General features: G+C 32.3%; 5 protein-coding genes across 6 annotated transcripts in view; 3 read left to right on the top strand and 2 right to left on the bottom strand.

Annotated features, from left to right (window-relative positions):
• The window catches only part of LOC105830403 (activating transcription factor 3), a 30,682-nt gene extending 28,996 nt beyond the window's left edge, over nucleotides 1-1,686 (bottom strand). Inside the window, exon 1 of the mRNA XM_036285399.1 lies at nucleotides 1,454-1,686. The gene's annotated coding sequence lies outside the window, so the exon portion shown is untranslated. The remainder of the gene's footprint in view (nucleotides 1-1,453) is intronic.
• A 2,649-nt stretch (nucleotides 1,687-4,335) lies between these two features.
• On the top strand, nucleotides 4,336-5,883 carry LOC105829401 (nucleic acid dioxygenase ALKBH1). Its single transcript, XM_028189122.2, has 4 exons — nucleotides 4,336-4,504; nucleotides 4,562-4,664; nucleotides 4,994-5,144; nucleotides 5,258-5,883. The coding sequence occupies exons 1-4, from the start codon at nucleotides 4,412-4,414 to the stop codon at nucleotides 5,823-5,825; spliced, it is 915 nt and encodes a 304-aa protein (XP_028044923.1). The 5' UTR covers nucleotides 4,336-4,411; the 3' UTR covers nucleotides 5,826-5,883.
• Nucleotides 5,884-6,303: 420 nt separating this feature from the next.
• LOC105829421 (V-type proton ATPase subunit D) lies at nucleotides 6,304-8,588 on the top strand. Its single transcript, XM_012668256.3, has 4 exons — nucleotides 6,304-6,431; nucleotides 6,992-7,109; nucleotides 7,376-7,861; nucleotides 8,047-8,588. Exons 1-4 carry the CDS (start codon nucleotides 6,391-6,393, stop codon nucleotides 8,137-8,139), a joined length of 738 nt encoding a protein of 245 aa, XP_012523710.1. The 5' UTR covers nucleotides 6,304-6,390; the 3' UTR covers nucleotides 8,140-8,588.
• Nucleotides 8,589-8,906: 318 nt separating this feature from the next.
• On the top strand, nucleotides 8,907-12,892 carry LOC105829409 (dopamine N-acetyltransferase). Of its 2 annotated transcripts, none has more exons than XM_012668202.3 (3): nucleotides 8,907-9,471; nucleotides 9,967-10,236; nucleotides 11,396-12,892. In XM_012668202.3, the coding sequence occupies exons 1-3, from the start codon at nucleotides 9,247-9,249 to the stop codon at nucleotides 11,552-11,554; spliced, it is 654 nt and encodes a 217-aa protein (XP_012523656.2). In that variant the 5' UTR covers nucleotides 8,907-9,246; the 3' UTR covers nucleotides 11,555-12,892. The 2 variants fall into 2 exon arrangements, with proteins under 2 accessions (XP_012523656.2, XP_036141226.1); XM_036285333.1 differs by lacking the exon at nucleotides 11,396-12,892 and adding an exon at nucleotides 10,717-10,957.
• A 156-nt stretch (nucleotides 12,893-13,048) lies between these two features.
• On the bottom strand, nucleotides 13,049-17,933 carry LOC105829417 (zinc finger protein 622). The gene is made up of 3 exons (XM_012668225.3): nucleotides 17,764-17,933; nucleotides 14,306-15,008; nucleotides 13,049-13,630 (listed from the first exon to the last, which is right to left on the bottom strand). Exons 2-3 carry the CDS (start codon nucleotides 14,955-14,957, stop codon nucleotides 13,134-13,136), a joined length of 1,149 nt encoding a protein of 382 aa, XP_012523679.2. The 5' UTR covers nucleotides 14,958-15,008; nucleotides 17,764-17,933; the 3' UTR covers nucleotides 13,049-13,133.
• Nucleotides 17,934-18,033: the final 100 nt, after the last annotated feature.

The raw sequence follows: 18,033 nt of genomic DNA, 5'->3' as shown, positions 1-18,033 counted from the left end.
CCCCTCTCTCTCTCTCTCTCTCTCTCTCTCTCTCTCTCTCTCTCTCTTTCTCTCTCTCTCTCTCTCTCTCGTTTCTCACTCTCGTCTCTTCTTTAAATGTTTTCTCAGCGAATAAGAGCGAACACACATATACACGCGCACGAGGCGCGTTTAACGTGTATTCTCTCTTGTGGCAACATTGCAACTATGATGGCAGCGAAGTTCTACTTCGTGGCGTCGCGACCTTGAGCAATTGCGAGCCCGTGGCTATGAAACCCACGTAAATCAATCCAAATCGCGCTCGCGATCGGCCTGACGTCCGACTTCGGTGCACTTCGTGGCGCCGCGATTTGAATCTTCATGCGTACATACACGCGTTGTATACTGCGTATCGGAAAATCCTCCGTGGGAAGGAATCGATCGCGGCCGATCGCGCGTGACTTCGCGAACCAGGCGCGAGACATTATGTCAATCCAACGCGCGTAATAATATCCTTATCGGATGTAACATCAAGACGTAATGTATACCGCTATATCTCTCCCTTCGACCGGGAATGCCCCCGATATATCGAACGCGATTCTGCGATCCTCGATATCTCGCGTAGCCCGATTTAAAATCTGCTGGTACGTTCATATGTCGTATTTAATGTTGCGATCTTTATTTGTTTTTTGTTTTTTTTAATGGAAACATCAATAATAATATAATTATATTACAGTTAATATAATAGTTAACATATTATATAGCATAATTGGTTATATAACAGTAATATATCAGCACTCTCTTTATTTATACGAAAAATTAAGAAGACTGGAGGTTAATGTCAAAATGTCAAGAAAAGCGCAAATAGCGCGATCAATCCCCATTCCCACCGATTTCAATCTCGGTTTAACTTATACTCTCGTTATCTTTTTCTAGTTCTAAGAATTAGAGAAAGATAGAGAGCAAGTTAAACATAGATAAAAGTTAATCTACATCGGTGGAGATGGACGTAAAGCCGATCGGCAGGCCGTACGAATCGCGCGATGCCCGTTGATGTTATCGAACGGCGCGTACTTCGATCGTTTCGCGTGCGCAACGTCACGCCACACACACACACACACACACGTTGCGCACTTCACGCCGCGTTTCTCGCGTGCGGCAGCACACAGCGCGCACTCCGACCGAAATCCGCGGCTGGCCAAAAGTCGCAAAACAATCCGCGGCCTGTCCTCCGACCGATGTCGGATCCGCAGAATAGCCCGAGAATAGCCGTACGAGGCCTGTGTGTTTATCGCGAACGGAGAATCGTCGTTCATCACGGCGAACACGTGCACCGAATTTGACGCAGGAGCACGTTTCTCCCTTCCTATCGGCGGAGGAGGGAAGGGGAGGGGGAGGCTACCTTCTTGCGGTCGGTTTTTTATCCGGAGAGATTTTTATCACGCCTATCGCGCTTCGATTTTAAGTAAGCGCATCCGTAATAACGGATTCCTACCTTTGCAACGTCCCGTGGTCCCCGGCGCGCCGTGTTCGCACTTCGCGCACTGCGCACGCACTTAAAAAAAAATCCGCCTCTCTTCACCCGCCTGACAAATCCACTCGTACTGCTCCTTCGTCGGCCGCCGGCGCGCGACTGTGGATAATTCGCGGTCGCGACCGGCCTAGATATATACTGGCTATATTTAGCCCGCGTCGTCACCGCGGCGCGCGCCGATTGGCCGGCGGTGACGCCGCGCGGCGCCGCGATTGGCCCGCGCGGGCAACTCCGCGAATACGCGCCGGGGCTGGCTCGCTGCTTGGCAGGCTGGCTTGGCTGGCTGGCTGGCTGGCTGGCTCGACTGGGCGCGACGCCTCGGCCGCGACATTTGTTGACATGAAACTGTCAGGGAGAGTACGCGCGCGGACCGCTCCCTTGCCGCGCCGCGCCGGCACATTCGATCCGCGTGCATGCGTGTCGCGCTCCTCTCTAGGCACTCCTAGAGCGCTCAATTCTGCCAGAAACGTCAGTCTCTCCTGACAACACGAAGGATTTTTATTGACGCGGCCCGCCTGTGAAAGAAGAACGGACAAGCGGAGCTCCGCGAAGAATATTTATGTGAACTTACCATGCTCCAATTGCTTTATCGAATTGAAAAACCACTTGATGACAGTTGCAGCTTTATCGTTTTACGATTTAGAAATGTAATTTAGCGCTCTCTAGAGAATATATTTAAATTCAAACGAAGCGCAAAAGTATTGAATCTATTGAGTAAACAGACAAATAAAAAATAATAAAGCCACGTTTTATACATTATTGAAAGAAATGTATAATGTACAGAAATTAATGGTTCTTGTAAAATTTTTATTAATTAGCAACTTTTTCTGTAATATTTCTTTAATTAGTTCTTGACGTATATCGCTACTGTCAAATTTTTTCGTCAAGTAGTTACATTTTTTCGATCGTTGACTTCCCGGACAACATACGTTGGTTTATATTAGATAAAAGATTCGAACATATGTTTGATGTCTTCAAATAGTTCAAAGTAAAGAAGAAAACGAACATGTGTCCAAACAGTTCGAACATAATACTTTCAATTCAAAAAGTTTAAACTATTTGACGTTTGATCCTAAGATTCGAACTATCCAAGCTAATCGATTACTGATGTTTCCTATCTGATGTTTTACAATCGTTTAAAAAACGTATTCAAAATCAAATCAACATTGTGCTACTCGGATCCTTTTTCGATCGCGACGGACGAGATTTGGGTTGATCGAAGAAAATCGATACACGGCGATTGTCGCAGGTGTGCGGGTAAACAATTACAGATTTAGCGTGTGGGGTCAGGTTGGGTGGGTGGGCGAGATTTATGGCGAATAGAAGCGCGACGGTAATGGACGTTCATTATTATACCGCGGCCTGCTGCGTCTATTAATTTGCTCGCGGTAGAGGCTTTCGAAAAGCCTTGAGAGGCGCTGCTACACGGTGCCCTGCCCTGCTGCTGCTCGCAACTATCCTATGAAATCACGCCGTTCCTCGGCAATGCCGCATTATGCGAAAATCGCACGCTAAAATTAGTCATGGACGATTATTGCACGCGCCGCGAGAACAAGTGGTGGATTTAGGATGACTTCAATCGAGCTCTGATCAGCCTTATAGTTTGGTGATCAACTTACCCAGTTTGTACTCGTGTTCTATTTTGTTAAATTAATTTTTTGTATTTTTAATACAAAAAAATATTAAAAATAATAAAATGGAAATTGAAAACTTTTCAGTCATTCTAAAAATTTAATTGAATTAATCACCGATTTATAATTTTCGCGTTTTGACCTTCTCATGTTTTTTAATTTATTCATAAAGAGTAATTTATGCGATAGCATAATAAGCCGGTATCTTTTTATAGATAAAGGATAAATAATTTGAAATGCAATCTCTTATTAATTATACATCTAATAATCTGTTCTGTTTTATGGTCTTTGATATTATTTGCACAAATAAAACATTATGTTATAAATTATGTTATGCGCAATAATAAATATAATTACTAATATTTTTTATATTAATAATATTTTAAGAATATCAATCTCCAGATAAGATTATTTTTATATAATTTTTTTTATTTAACTTATACTTAATGCGAGCAGGATAAAAGTTAAAGATCATTTATCGATCATTTATTTTTAGGAAAATAAAAAATTAAATATCTTATTTTGTGTAATATAAATAAATTCTCCTTTTTTATTTATCATTATTTTCTGATTTTTAGAAAACTTTTGAAATTTAATAAAGAAATTTTTTAATGTTGACTGTAATACCCCCGAGACTTATTGACCACCACTGCGAGAAAAACCGTACTTTCCCGATGTAATCTCTAGGCTTGATGAAGATATGCAAATTATATTGAGTAATAATAGTGGGTGGCGCATAGTTTACGTGTCCGCCCGGTCCAGACACGTTTTTCCGCTCTTAGTCAGACAATACGTTCACAGCTACGTCGATTATATTTCATACGTGTGTAAGTATAATGTAAGTGAGAATCGAATTATCCTTCATATTAAGCGACAATCAAAATTTTATTAAACTCTGAAATAAGTTTCATAATTGACACATTTTTCGACTCAATTTCAATATTTAAATGACTTTATACCTATTCTTACATTTACATTATTACTATACTTTTTATGAAATCTTTATTCATTGATTTTGATTTAATCTATGCAACATTTACAGTTCTATAGAATATAGTTTATATCCAAAAGATTATATAAAATACGATTATATAAAATATCGTGATATCTGTATAATTTCTCTATACATTTTTTATTATTTTTTTCGTATAATTTGAGCACAGTTTCAATTATAGTTTTAAATCCTTGTATTTAGAAGTTCAAAATTTGACAAAAGTTCCACGCAAACGCCATCTTGCGCGGTACTAGTATAGCCAGAAAATATGGCGGCCTGCACGGTTGAGGAAAGATGTTCCGAGATAGTTTCAAATATTACAAGAGCCGAAATCCCGCACCAGATCTCGACGACGTGATCGATCTCGAGAATCCAGATTGCATCCGAGTACGTGATATTACGATTTCTACGTCCTTTTGCAAATTAATCGCGAAATCTTTTTAGGTTAGAAGGATCGAACCACATGTAACTGGCGAGCAGATTGAGGAGAATTTCGGTCTCAAATCAGTGAGGAAATGGAGCATTTACGAGATACTGGATATTCCTGGTATATAGATTTTGTTTTGATAGAATAACAATAGTAAAGTCATTTTTAAATAATAATATTGCTTTTCAAAGTGTTTTGAGAACTTGTTTATTTATTTAATTTTTGCTTAATATATCACTTCTAATATTGAATGTTTTCCATTTAGTCAAGTTGACAAGCATTGTTTTATCTTTTTTGATATTCAAAGAGTAATGAAGAACAATGCGTGTCAACTTGGTTATTAAATGGAAAATATTCATTTATGAGAAATTGTAACAATTATATTTATTTCTATATCTGTTATTGGTTACTATATATCTTTATCCTTATTTATCTTACTTTACTTTTAGGACTTATCTTTATTCAGAATCCATTTACACCCAATGGTCAACGATACTGGATCACGAAATGTCTGAAAGACTACTCTAAGGAACCATACAAATTAAACATAGACGCTCACAACATTTTAAAAAATGAAACATGGTGGGACATATGTTTTCAGTAAGAAAATGAGATTGTCAAATTATTACTAATATAACTTGTATTGATATGACAGTAGAAAACCTGAATTTAAATTTATATTAAGACTTTGATTATGTTTATTTGTTGTATAGAATGGAAAAGGCTAAAACTCTCTTACCGAAGCTGCGATGGGCGACGCTGGGCTATCACCACAATTGGGACACGAAATTATATTCCGAAAATTCGAAAAGTGACATGCCAACAGAATTATCTGGCCTAACGTCTGTTTTGGCGACAACATTAGGTTTCTCGGACTTCAAAGCGGAAGCTGCGATTGTGAATTACTATCGGATGAACTCTACTCTAGCGGGGCATACGGATCATTCGGAGATGAACGTTACTGCGCCACTTTTCTCCATAAGTTTTGGGCAGACAGCGGTGTTTTTGATCGGTGGTCTTAAACAGGAAGATTCGGCTAACGCTCTCTTTTTACGGAGTGGAGACGTAGTTATAATGTCGGGGAGTTCTCGTCTGAGGTATCACGGAGTGCCGCGAATTTTACCAACGTCCAAAGCACCCTGGGACGATTGTGAGGATAATTGCGAAAGTCCCACGTACAATCTGGATGATTGGCGCAAAGCGCAAACTTATATTACCGAAGCTAGAATTAATATGAATGTAAGACAGGTTTTGAAACCTGGACAGATTGTACTATATTGAGCTGCAATGTATTTTTTGTACATAAGTATTAAAGATATTTATTTTGACAGAAAAGAAATTGTTTTAATGTTTTCCGTTATATTAATAAAAACGGAATAAAAACAGTATTATTTTGTATTATAAATTTTTTAAAAGATTTTGAAATGCTTGCAAAATGCAGATAAAAAATTTTATTAAATTTATATTTTTCTATATTCTCAATTTTATATTTAAAAAAATTTTTAATAATAATTTTGAACTTAAATTGTTCAAAATATATATTACAATATGATTAATTATATTAGAATATCACATATTCAAATATTATCCTACATATTTAATTATTTTTAATTTATTATAATTTACATTAATTTAATTTTATATAGACATATCAAAAGTTATATTAAACTATAACTTTTATTTATATACTTTGTGTTATTTATTATATAATAATTTTTTCTTGTTTTGAGCAACAAAAGAGTGAACTTTGAAATCGCGCGCCATTTAGAATGCAACTACCCAGACTTCCGGTCTCTCGTGTCAGCTGATCAATCCCGTTCCTGTCTGCTGATGCACAGTAGTGAGAATGTCAGGCAAAGATAAATTACCAATTTTCCCCTCCAGGGGGTAAGATTCTTGTTTTAATGAACTAATTATTGCAAAATTTTGATCATCTAATTCATTTATCATGTCATCATTTATTTTCGAACAAAATTCCGTCTTAAAACATACTGCAACAATGGGTGTAACCTCAGCCTTCAACTGTTAAGAGAACGCAAACATTTATTTAAACATTTTGACTCTTTTTTTATTTTACTAAAATGTATTCTATTTGTAAATAATATTAATTTGCAAATTTGTGTTTACAAATGTTTGTTGCATGAAACATAAAAACATATATATATCGAGATATGTTCATTTAAAAGTGTGGTTGAATATTTTTTTTAATCTTTTGCTGAGCAGCAAAAATGCCTTATTTGTGAAGAAATTTAATTCACGAATTTTTATTTTTATAATTATGTAATGTAAAATTTATATAAGTCAAATAATATGTATTTTAGATGTAGACTAATGTTAACAATTTGAAAAATGAATGGAAGATGCTCCAGTGTGTTTTAAGAATATTTTATTTTTTAATTATTTATAGAGAGATTGTACACATTACTAAAATTTATATATTTATATAGGGCCCAAATGTTGATGAAATCTCGCTTACAAGGAGCACAAAAGGGACATGGATTGCTGAAGAAGAAAGCAGACGCACTACAAATGCGCTTCAGGCTGATACTTGGAAAAATTATAGAAGTATGTTTATTTTTTCATTGTTAATTTTATTGTACTTTGCCAATCATATTTTATTCATTTTATAAAATATTTTTTAAATATATTTAACTTGTTACACATTATTATTTATATACATCAGAAAGTAATTATTCTATTATTAAAGAAAAGTAACAATAATAATGTTACTTGTTTAATTCATGTCACAATCATCATTGATACACATATATGTACACGTATATTTATTATCTAATTTGTATATTTTTTTCTTATTCTTTTCTTATTTTTAGACTAAAACTCTAATGGGTGAAGTGATGAAGGAAGCGGCCTTTTCATTGGCTGAAGCAAAGTTTGCTACTGGAGACTTCAATCAGGTAGTTCTGCAGAATGTAACAAAGGCACAGATCAAGATTCGTTCTAAAAAGGACAACGTTGCTGGTGTGAACCTACCGATATTCGAATCCTATCAGGATGGTACGGATACTTATGAATTAGCAGGCTTGGCCAGAGGTGGCCAACAATTGGCCAAACTGAAGAAGAATTATCAGCGGGCAGTGAAATTGCTCGTAGAATTGGCGTCGCTGCAAACAAGTTTCGTTACTTTGGATGAAGTTATCAAGATCACAAATCGACGTGTCAATGCTATCGAGCATGTCATCATCCCACGAATCGAGAGAACACTAGCCTACATTATTTCAGAGCTTGACGAGCTTGAAAGAGAAGAGTTTTATCGTCTGAAAAAGATTCAGGACAAAAAGAAGATTGCTAAAGCAAGGGTAGATAAAATTTATTAATATTTTGGATTATTTTAATTCAATATTAATATTGGATTAATATTAAATTTTCGATTTATTAATATTAATAATTATATTAATATTAATTTTTTTAGAATGTAGTATTTGTTATATAATATTATATTTTATTTATTAATAATTCATGTATTATTAAATTTTTTTTATAGGTTGAAGCAGAAAGGGCAGAAATGATTGCAGCTGGACGGAACGTTGATTCTGTAAATCTACTTGAAGAAGACGATGATGACGTGCTGTTTTAAATACTGTAAATAATACGTTATAAATATCAAGATGTTAATACTTAGAAAAAGAAGAAAACATAAATTTACATCGGAATCACGACCTTCTCACGTTTATATATTTCAGAGAATGTCGTTGATAGTCCTTTTTCCGCTTTAAAAAAGCCACTGCTTTTATTTTTGTTTGCCCCTAAAGAAATACATTTTACAGTATTTTTCAAATACTAATTCGTATAAATAAATAATTCTATATCATGTAATACGTCTGCAACAGCAACGCTGTTATTTCATGAAAATATTCAAAATATTTTAATTATAACAAAGGATTATATTTTAATTATATATGTATATATATTGTATAAATCCATTCCATTATTCATTTACATCACTTTCGGCTTTTATGACGCGAGGAATTGTGCAATCCGATAATATAATAATGATTACAAATATAATAAATATATATGTATGTATATATGTATTTTTATATTATCTTACCAATTATTAATCACTATTTTGCTTCATCGTTCTGTTTTTTTTTTTAATTAATTTTATACAAATGTGAATTTTTAAAGTAGAAAAAATGCTAAGTTGTTGAAGCGTAAATCTTACAATTTATATTTCATTTATTCAATAAAACTGATTTCAAAATTTAACCATGATCTACTTATTTTATTAGATGAATTTATTATTTTTAATTAAAATTGAAATAATTAATTTTTTGATCGGAAATTGAGATTGCTTGTTATATAATTCGTAAAAGAGTTTTACGTTTACACTAGTAAAAGAGTGAAATAATATTTTAAAGAAATATATAAAAATTGTTTTAATAAGATACTATATATAACGGTTTTGTTCGCCAATTGTATTGATCAGATTATTTTCATTGAATTTCAATTAATTAATCTCGTTAAATTAATTGACTTTCCAATTAACATGACACAATCGGCGTGTACAACTGACCCAGTGTGTCCGCCAATGAAGTAGGTCGATCAATATTATATCGGAGGAAGGGATATAGAGGTGGCAGTTTTCTCATACGAGAGGTGGTGACCACCCTTCTTCACTGAGGGGAGATGCGCGTGTGGAAATTACTTTCAGTGCGCGGCGGAAAATTCGTTCACCCAAAACATGTCGTCGTCTTCTGGCGAGGATCGTCCCACGATCGTAGATGTGCCGGAGAATCGTTACGACGATGCGATCCACCATCTGAAATGGAACTTCTTCGCCGATGAGCCGCTCAACAATGCCGTAGGACTTTGCGCGAGGGGGGAATCCCAACGCGAACTTGAGCGACACTGCCTTCTCACCTTGAAGCAGGGTTACTCCAGAATGCTAGTGGATAAGAAGGGAGCGGTGAGCAATACTCTCCCCCCCCTCACATCGTGAAAAACAATAACTCTTTTTTTTTTCTTATTATTTAATTTAAAAAAAAACTTGCCTTTTTTATTTCTATTTAATCGTTTACTTATAAATATTTTCATAACCCAGTATTTTTATATTATTAATTGTTTATATATAATTAAATGTAATGATAAATAATAAATTTTAAATGTTTTATTTATAGTTTTTTTACATCAAAATTAATCCATTATTTATGTATATTTTTATTTATTTAGAAATTATTAATTTACAAAACAATAAAAAAATCGAAGGAATTTTTTAATTAGATAATTAATTTTTTATCTTTACTTTTTTTATTAATTATTTATATTTATATTTTCATAATTAGTTTTGTGATAATTAAAATCTTTTAATTTAATTTAAATTTATTTTGTAACTTCTGCTTATAAAAATTGTAATTGCCAGTTTTGACATGAGAGTATTATTAGAAATGATTTTTTTCATCAGATAGTGGGAATGGCACTAAACGGTATCCAGAAAAAAGGTGAACGTGAGGAGGCAGAACGGCGTCTCGACGAATTGAATGACGAAAAGTTCAAGATGATCTTCAGACTGCTCTATAAGGTGAATGAGAAGGTTGATTTGTTCGCCAAGTATGATGTTGACGAATTATTTGAGTGTCGGATTCTCAGCGTTGACGCAGATCACCGCGGCAAAGGCTACGCCAATATGCTCATGGAAGACAGCCAACAAATCGCCAAAAATGCTGGTTTTAAGGTAAATTAATTTATTTGATTATAACTTATATCTAATTTATTTATTTTACAATTTATCTTTATATTTATTTATATCTATTTAAATTTAATTATCTATTAATATAATATAAAACTAAAATATTGAATATAAATTTAATTTGTCCGTTTTCATCTTAATCATAAATTATTTTAATTATAAATTATACATTTTATTTATTTATATATAAAATATTTAAAATAAAAATTATATATTTATTCGTTTTGCAAAGAAATAAAACGAATATAATTTTGTACAACATTTATAAAGTATGAATGTAGAAAAAGTATTTTTATCAAAGTGGCTGTGTGTGTTTGTATTTATTTAATTGTGTAGTTATTTTATTGATTTTACATGTTATAAAGAAGTTTCCGCATTCTTTATTTTTATTCCATTAATTTAAGATCGTTGCGTTGGCGTGACCGCTGGCTTGCATACACAGCATACATTTTACTTTTGTTTCAGCATGCTCTTCGGTTAATATGCATGGGATGATTTTCATTTACTTCCTTACAAGGTATAATTACAGTCCACCACTCGTTACTTTTCCTAAGAAATATTTTTTTGTAACCTTGTACCTCTCATCATATACCTAAGGCTCAGATTAATGTAATAAATCAATCAATAAGTTAATAAATAATATAAATGATGTAATAAATCAATATAAATGCTGTATGTAATAATAAATCAATACTTTTATTACTAATAGCTCTTTCAATATTTAGCTTAAAATATTATTTAATTTACCGAATGGTATTATTCTAAAAATATCTTAACTGTCTGATTGTAATAAAATGACTGATATGTAAATGATATTAGGATCAATTAACAGTCAATACCTATTAATATTTTCATTTTTTTTAATCTCAACATTTACAACATTAAAAAAAGTTAGAGATGATTTAATTAATTTGTTAAACTGTTTATCTTTATTATTAGGATGACTTTAAAAAAAGTAAATTTACATATCAGATAAAGTTAAAAACAAAATATACAGTTTATTTATTAAGATTTCTTACTCCAATTCACTTATTTTAGAACTTTTTTAAATCCTTTTGAAAGACTACAAAGAAATCTCTTAATTTTCTTGAAAATAAAATGTAATAAAGAAAAATGAACATTAATCTGGGATATTTACATACAGGTGTGTAAGGCTGACGCGACTGGTGCATTCTCACAGAAGGTCTATGAGAAGTACAACTTCAAGGTTGAAGCAGAAATTCCGTACACGGAACTAGACGAGTCTGTTAGACCAGCACCGCCTCATCAAGCGTTAAAACTGATGGTGAAACTGCTAAACTAAAGATAAAATATGAAAGTTGTTTGCTCTGAGAGCAAACTTAATTAAATTAAACCGTCAAAATGCGAAAGCGCAAAGCGCATAGTAGATAAAAGGTATGTGTATCGTCGTGACAATAACAGCTCTATTAATACATGTCTCGGTGTCGCGAATGATGTGACGTCTTCTCATAGAATATTTTATCTCAAAGCAAAATGAGAGAAGAGTATATCATGCGTTTCACGTAATACGTGGTGAAAATGGTATTCGGTATTACTGCCCCTCGTATGTGTTCCGAATGAGGAGTCATCATTAAAAAAAGGAGAATGATTCATCATGGTGAAATTAAATGATCTAATGTGGTGAACAGACAGAATTCGCTAAAAGTCTATCATATTCGGATCTTCTATTTACTCAGAACTCGACTAAAATAGACTAGTCAAATTATAGCGAAACAAAGAACATATAAGTACGAAATATAAAATTATGTTCCGTAATTATTTAACTCTCATATTATAATGTTAAACCATGAACGTTCAAAGCGAACACAAGTACCAATCAGATTTAATTTAACGAGAAACATAAATTGTATATAAAAATCTTTCTAAGAATCTCTCGTTATATTGCAATTTTAATACATTTTTAAGAAAACAAAAAACTTTAATATTATCAGTTCTACTATATTACTCAGTTCAGCAATATTATATGCATTGTGATTATTATACGCGTACGCATGTACGTGTATGTGCATATTTTTCGTAATTAATTCATAAAGAAATACAATGATAAGAATGGCATAATCCATATATGACAGGGATTTAGAGAAGATACTTGAGGATTAAAAAAAATTATTTATCGCGTACAGCAAAGTATCAACAATAGAGAAAGAAAGAAACAAAAGGAAAGTCGCAAAATATCAAATACTGTTCTATTTTAGGGAGAATCTCGTAGTTCGCTGATATCACTGTAAGAAATAATCTATAAAGTGCATAAACGTCCAGTTACATCTTTTTTCCCTTCCTGTCTTTCTTCCTCACATAATCATCAGCGAAGTGCAGAGATGTGTGATCTTCTCTCTTTCAACTTATATATTTATTACGTTCTATCGAAAGTGGCGATACGGTCGCAATACAGAAGTGTTATTCTGGATATAATAAACGGGTCCACATATATAAAAGTTATTTGAAAAGAATAAAAGATATTTTTGTCGGAGAAAACGTTATGAAAGAGAATATATAAAATATATGCAAGTTATTTTGTAAGAACATCCGTTAAATGCAAATTATAACGCGGTTTATAATGATTTGTATTGCGTGATGTATATCCTTAAAATAATAAATTTCTATTTCGTAGCAATTGAAATAATGCAGCGTTATAAAGTGCCCAAAATTGAACCCAATTTTAAGTTAAAATTAAATCCATTATTTATATAAGCGATTAACTTATTTAATATTTTTTGCTACATCCATAAACAATGTAATAACAAAATGTAACAGGGATAATCAATTTTATTTTATATAATACGCAATGCATTGTATTCTTTTATAATTTATATAATTTTTTTTAAGAATAATACATAAAAAAATATAATCATTTGATACAGTTAAAATTTTGTTTGCTGTCTGAAATGCTGCTGCAATTTGTTTTGTTTAACCTGCAACTGTGTTGAGTACTTCGCTTGAATTCGCTGGAAATTTCGAGTGTCTCGTACTGCCAGCCGGTTGGCTTCGAGTTTTTCTTTCTCGTCACCAAGCGATATTTCCTTAAACAGCCGTTTCTTCAGCCAATGATTAAAACCTTTTATTGTCACTTTGTGATCTACAGGTAAATTTTGTTTATAGTAAAACGCCAAATCACGATGAACGATCATTTTGCCGGATGGTAACATCATTGTGTAAGATCCGTCATCTAAAATCTCTGGTGGTATTACTGGTAACTCTTCATCGACAACCGAATCACCATTTTCGTCAACTGGATAACTTGATGAGTAATCATAGAAAGACGAATATTCAAGCATCGTCTCTCCTTCAAATAACATCTTACAGTGGCCCTTGTCGATCATATGCATCTTCACTGCGTTCGCGCTTCGCATTTTTCTTCCTGTAAAAAAAATATGCAAATTTTAATTTGATTTAAAATTTCTGAATTGTAATTTTTTGTTTTTTTTTTTTATTCAAATTTTTTAATTTATTTTTTATTTATATATATATATATATAAGATTAATTTTTATTCTATAATTTTTTTATTTTAATTCTAATCCAAATTTGTTTCATTATATATACATTTACAATTAAATTTTTAATGAAAAAGTTGGAATGTACAGTTCCGTGCGAGTCTAACAGTGAGTTCGAGTTGATATTTCATACATACAAATTTTTATGTTTATAATCTTCAGCAGGAGTTACATAAGAATTTTTTGATGTATAAGAATTGACACATTTTATCTGTATCCATTACTACTACTACTAATAGGAAAACTAATAGAAAATAGTTAATTGAACAAAATAAGTGGGGCGAACGGATAGCGCACTGGTCTGTTACGTTGAAAGTACCGGGTTCAATTTCAACCAAAATCGAATTCTTGTTATATGCTCGTTCTCCTCTTTAATGGAATAACAGGCCATCAAGATTCTATGTTCACAGAATTCTCTATCTTACCCTTTCGAAACCGGCATTAAATTGTAGATTCCCGATATCTGTGAGTAATCTACATGCACATTGTACATAAGAGAAAAAAACAGGCTTTAAGCGAGGAAAAAAAAAGATTAATTTACCTGAATCGTTGCACCAAATGCACTTGAATTCGGTACATATTTTCTGTTCCAAGTACTCTAACAATCCAGCTAAGTCCACGCAGTACTCAAGATCAGGTACAAAAAATGAATGCTTATTTGTCATGTGTCTCATGATGCACGTTATGGAACTGGCATGGCAGTCACAAAACAGACAATTATTTTCATAAATATGATACTTTGAGTCCTCAAGCCACTCATCTGAATCCAAAGATTCCACCTCAGAATCTGTTTCAATCTCTTTTTCGTTTTCAGTAGACATATTCTCGATGCTCATTGATTTGGAAAGACGAGTCTCGTCGAGTATATTTTTATCATTTTGCTCCAGCTTATTTTTATGAGTCTTTGAGGCCAGATGATTCTCATATTGTTTTTGACTGCTAAACTTTTTCCGGCAAACTTTACAAGTATGTTTTCCTTTAGTATGGTTTGCAGTATTCTCGCGATAAATTGCTTCCTTCTTCTGAAAGTCTTCAAGAGTGATTGAAGGCAATCCATTAATAGTTACACGTATATTATATTTGTGCCATTCAGAACGATAATGATCCTTGAATATGGCCAAATTTGTAAATTTTACTTTGCATGTCAAGCAAGTAAAGCATTCTTTTTGCTGTAAACTCTCCATAGTATCCATTTTGTCTCTTCAAATAATCCCAGTTAATCCCTGATAGGATTTCTGTAAATCCTGATTTTCATGTAACAAAAAAATCTAATTTAATCGATAAAAAAGTTAAGGCATTGTTAAAGTTATGTAATAATTTAAGATAATATATTGGTATGTAATTGTATTTTATAATATTTATGAAGAAAATTTCTAAGTTTCTCAATTCTGAAATTATTTATATAGAGAAATTATTTAATACAGAGTGAGAGAGCATATAAGCTAAACCAGATGTTTGTACTAATTTCTTGTGGATAATTCATTAATTATTTAACAAACATTTCGACCTCAATATTAGGTCATCCTCAGTGTAGTGTCATGATCTTCGTTATTCAAAAGTTCTAGAGTACTACAGTTTATACATTTTTGTGGGCCAGCATATCACAGGGACTAGTTAACATTCCCCTATGAGAATAGAAACAACTACATTTCTTTTTTATTATTGGTATTGCTCTCCTTTGTGTCTTATTACACCACGGATAACCTGATATTATGGTCAAAACTTTTGTAAAGTAAATTAATAAATTATTCACAAATAATCAACACAAACTTGCTTGGCTTACATGCTCCTTCTCTCTATGTTAATTTTAAATTCTTAAAGTCTAAGTAAGAGATTTGTTTTTGTAATTATTTATCTATTATTTCATAGTAATTCTTATTTTTACATCATAAAACTTTAAAATGTAAAAATGCTTAAAACTTTGTTTTATCTCATGTTTGAACTTAATATCAGTGGAACAAAAGTATTTTACTTATTTGATTGTATGCAAATATTTTGTATTGTTATTCAATTTTATGAGTGGTGATTGTGGCATAAAAGTTACATGTTTATACTCTGTGTCAAAGATCCAGATTTAAATCCATCTAAAACAATGGACACATTTATTTTGGTGCTCACAGCATTTTATTATCAAATATTAAATAAAGATAGATAATGCTTACACAAGTGCTGTGAGTATCAAAGTGAACAGAGTCAAAACAGATCTGTGATCTTTTATTATGATTAGTTCCCACTTCTAGATCCACCGAAGAACTAAGCAATCATATATAAAGAGTAACTGAGAGTTCATTGATCTCTTTTGCTGTACTATATCAAACTTTTGATCAATCACAATTTCTCGGAAGACAATGGTAAACTACTGAAAATATCTTTGCCAAGTTTACTATATAGAACATAAATAAGAATGCAAGTAATGATCTTCAGTCATAAAGAATTTACATATTAAAAGATTTTATAATTATTTCATTATACATAAAATTTTATACATAAATTTAAGGTGCACTTTCGAAAAGCCAATACCTTCGATTTTTTTGTATATATTTATGTATTTTGACGTGCTGATTACAAAAATAATAGTAAAAATGGACGCAAATTTGATTCTTATAAAAGTTGTAAAAAACCCATAAAAATTATGGTTTTTTATTTTTATCTTAAGAAATACTGAGAATTTCAAAAAATACTTCAAACAAAAGTTGTTCTTATCAAAATACACATTTTATGTTGTATCTATTATTCCACTAGAAGTGATAGTTTTCGAAAAAATCATTGATGAAGTTAATGCAGTGTAACAGGTTTCAGTATAGTCCATGCTTTTCTCCCTGCTTCAGGGCAAAGTTAGGTCCATGCTCGTATGGTTCCACATGGGTCTGCAAATTTCCAAGCATAACTATATTTACCTTCCACCTCCCATGCCATGGGACAAAGCTAGGTTCATGTTCACATGGGTTTGCAAATTTCCAAGCATAACTACATTTACTCCCTCCCCCTCACCTCCCATGCCACAGGGCAAAGATAGGTCTATGCTTGTATGGTTCTATGGATTTGCGATTTTCCAGGCGTAACTACGTTCACCCCATACCTCGAAGTGAAACTAGATCCACGTTTGTACAGTTCCACAAGTGTTTGCAATTCCTTCCTCCTCCTATTTTTGGGTAGTATCTATATATACTACCTGTTACATTTTTTAAATTTTATTATTAATTTTCTAGAAAACTATCACTTGTAGAACATAAAATATGTATTTTAACGAAGCTTTTATTTGAAGTATCTTTTTAAATGTTTAATATTTGTTAAAGTAAATATTAAAAACTATAGTTTTTATATGTTTTTCACAATTTTCACGATGAGAATTAAATTTGCGCCAACTTTTATCATTTTTGTAATCAACATGTCAACATACATAAGTATATACAGTTTTAAAAAATCAGAGGTTATTGGCTTTTCAGAAGTTTATCCAAATTTAAAGATCTTGAGAAAAAATGTATGTTTATATAAAAAACCTGGAGAAAAAAAAAGTTTGTTATGATATATATAGCATAAATAATCTTAAACTAAAAAATATTTACACAATATTTGCATACAAAATAGAAATACATTTGGCTAATTAGATTGGCCAAATAGCACACTGTACGTTTGTATCACTACCCTCTGCATTATTATTCCAATTGCTTAATATTAATATCTAATTAGTGTGACAGCTTTATATTGTTACAAATTTACTTTTTATTTTAACATCGATATTTGAGATGACGAGTCAAATAATTACCGAAACGACAGAATCGGAATGTATTTTAAATAATAACCATAAATATTTTTATTTCTGCTGAAATAAATATACATACATATATCCCCAGCCCAACTTGACAAGAGTTGAATATTTCAAAGATTTTATTATATACTAATTATAATTATTATTTAGTTTGGATATTTTAGAAGATAAGTAAATTTCCGCTAGAATAATGATTCGTTGATTTGTCAATTATACCATTTTCAACTTACCAAGTCCAATATCTGAAGAACGTTTAATTGCCCAAACAGAAAATGATAATTGTCAAAAAAATTTACAACATACGTTTTCACACATGTAATCGTGATCGTGCAACCATGTGCAACTCTCAGCAACTCTGCAACTTGGATCAGATCATAGACCTTAAGCCCGTTCTACATTAATCGCAAACAGCCAGTTGCGACTTGCGACAGCCAATGACTGTCGAGCTTTAACTAGAAATTAGACGCTCATTGGCTGTCGTAAGTCGCAACTGGCTGCTT

The sequence above is a fragment of the Monomorium pharaonis genome, chromosome 4, assembly GCF_013373865.1.
Source record: "Monomorium pharaonis isolate MP-MQ-018 chromosome 4, ASM1337386v2, whole genome shotgun sequence".
In the NCBI taxonomy this organism is placed as follows: domain Eukaryota; kingdom Metazoa; phylum Arthropoda; class Insecta; order Hymenoptera; family Formicidae; genus Monomorium; species Monomorium pharaonis.
This window is presented reverse-complemented; position numbering and strand designations above follow the sequence as displayed.

Bases quoted from the DNA above. Each gene is read 5' to 3' on its own strand.
- LOC105829409 (XM_012668202.3), top strand. From the start codon at position 9,247: ATGTCGTCGTCTTCTGGCGAGGATCGTCCCACGATCGTAGATGTGCCG. The intron at 9,472-9,966 runs GTGAGCAATACT...TTTTTTCATCAG, and splicing joins TAGTGGATAAGAAGGGAGCG to ATAGTGGGAATGGCACTAAA. The intron at 10,237-11,395 runs GTAAATTAATTT...ATTTACATACAG, and splicing joins CCAAAAATGCTGGTTTTAAG to GTGTGTAAGGCTGACGCGAC.
- LOC105829417 (XM_012668225.3), bottom strand. From the start codon at position 14,957: ATGGATACTATGGAGAGTTTACAGCAAAAAGAATGCTTTACTTGCTTG. The intron at 13,631-14,305 runs GTAAATTAATCT...TTTTTTTTACAG, and splicing joins CATTTGGTGCAACGATTCAG to GAAGAAAAATGCGAAGCGCG.
- LOC105829421 (XM_012668256.3), top strand. From the start codon at position 6,391: ATGTCAGGCAAAGATAAATTACCAATTTTCCCCTCCAGGGG. The intron at 6,432-6,991 runs GTAAGATTCTTG...ATATTTATATAG, and splicing joins CCAATTTTCCCCTCCAGGGG to GGCCCAAATGTTGATGAAAT. The intron at 7,110-7,375 runs GTATGTTTATTT...TCTTATTTTTAG, and splicing joins TACTTGGAAAAATTATAGAA to ACTAAAACTCTAATGGGTGA.
- LOC105829401 (XM_028189122.2), top strand. From the start codon at position 4,412: ATGTTCCGAGATAGTTTCAAATATTACAAGAGCCGAAATCCCGCACCA. The intron at 4,505-4,561 runs GTACGTGATATT...AAATCTTTTTAG, and splicing joins AGAATCCAGATTGCATCCGA to GTTAGAAGGATCGAACCACA. The intron at 5,145-5,257 runs GTAAGAAAATGA...TTTGTTGTATAG, and splicing joins TGGTGGGACATATGTTTTCA to AATGGAAAAGGCTAAAACTC.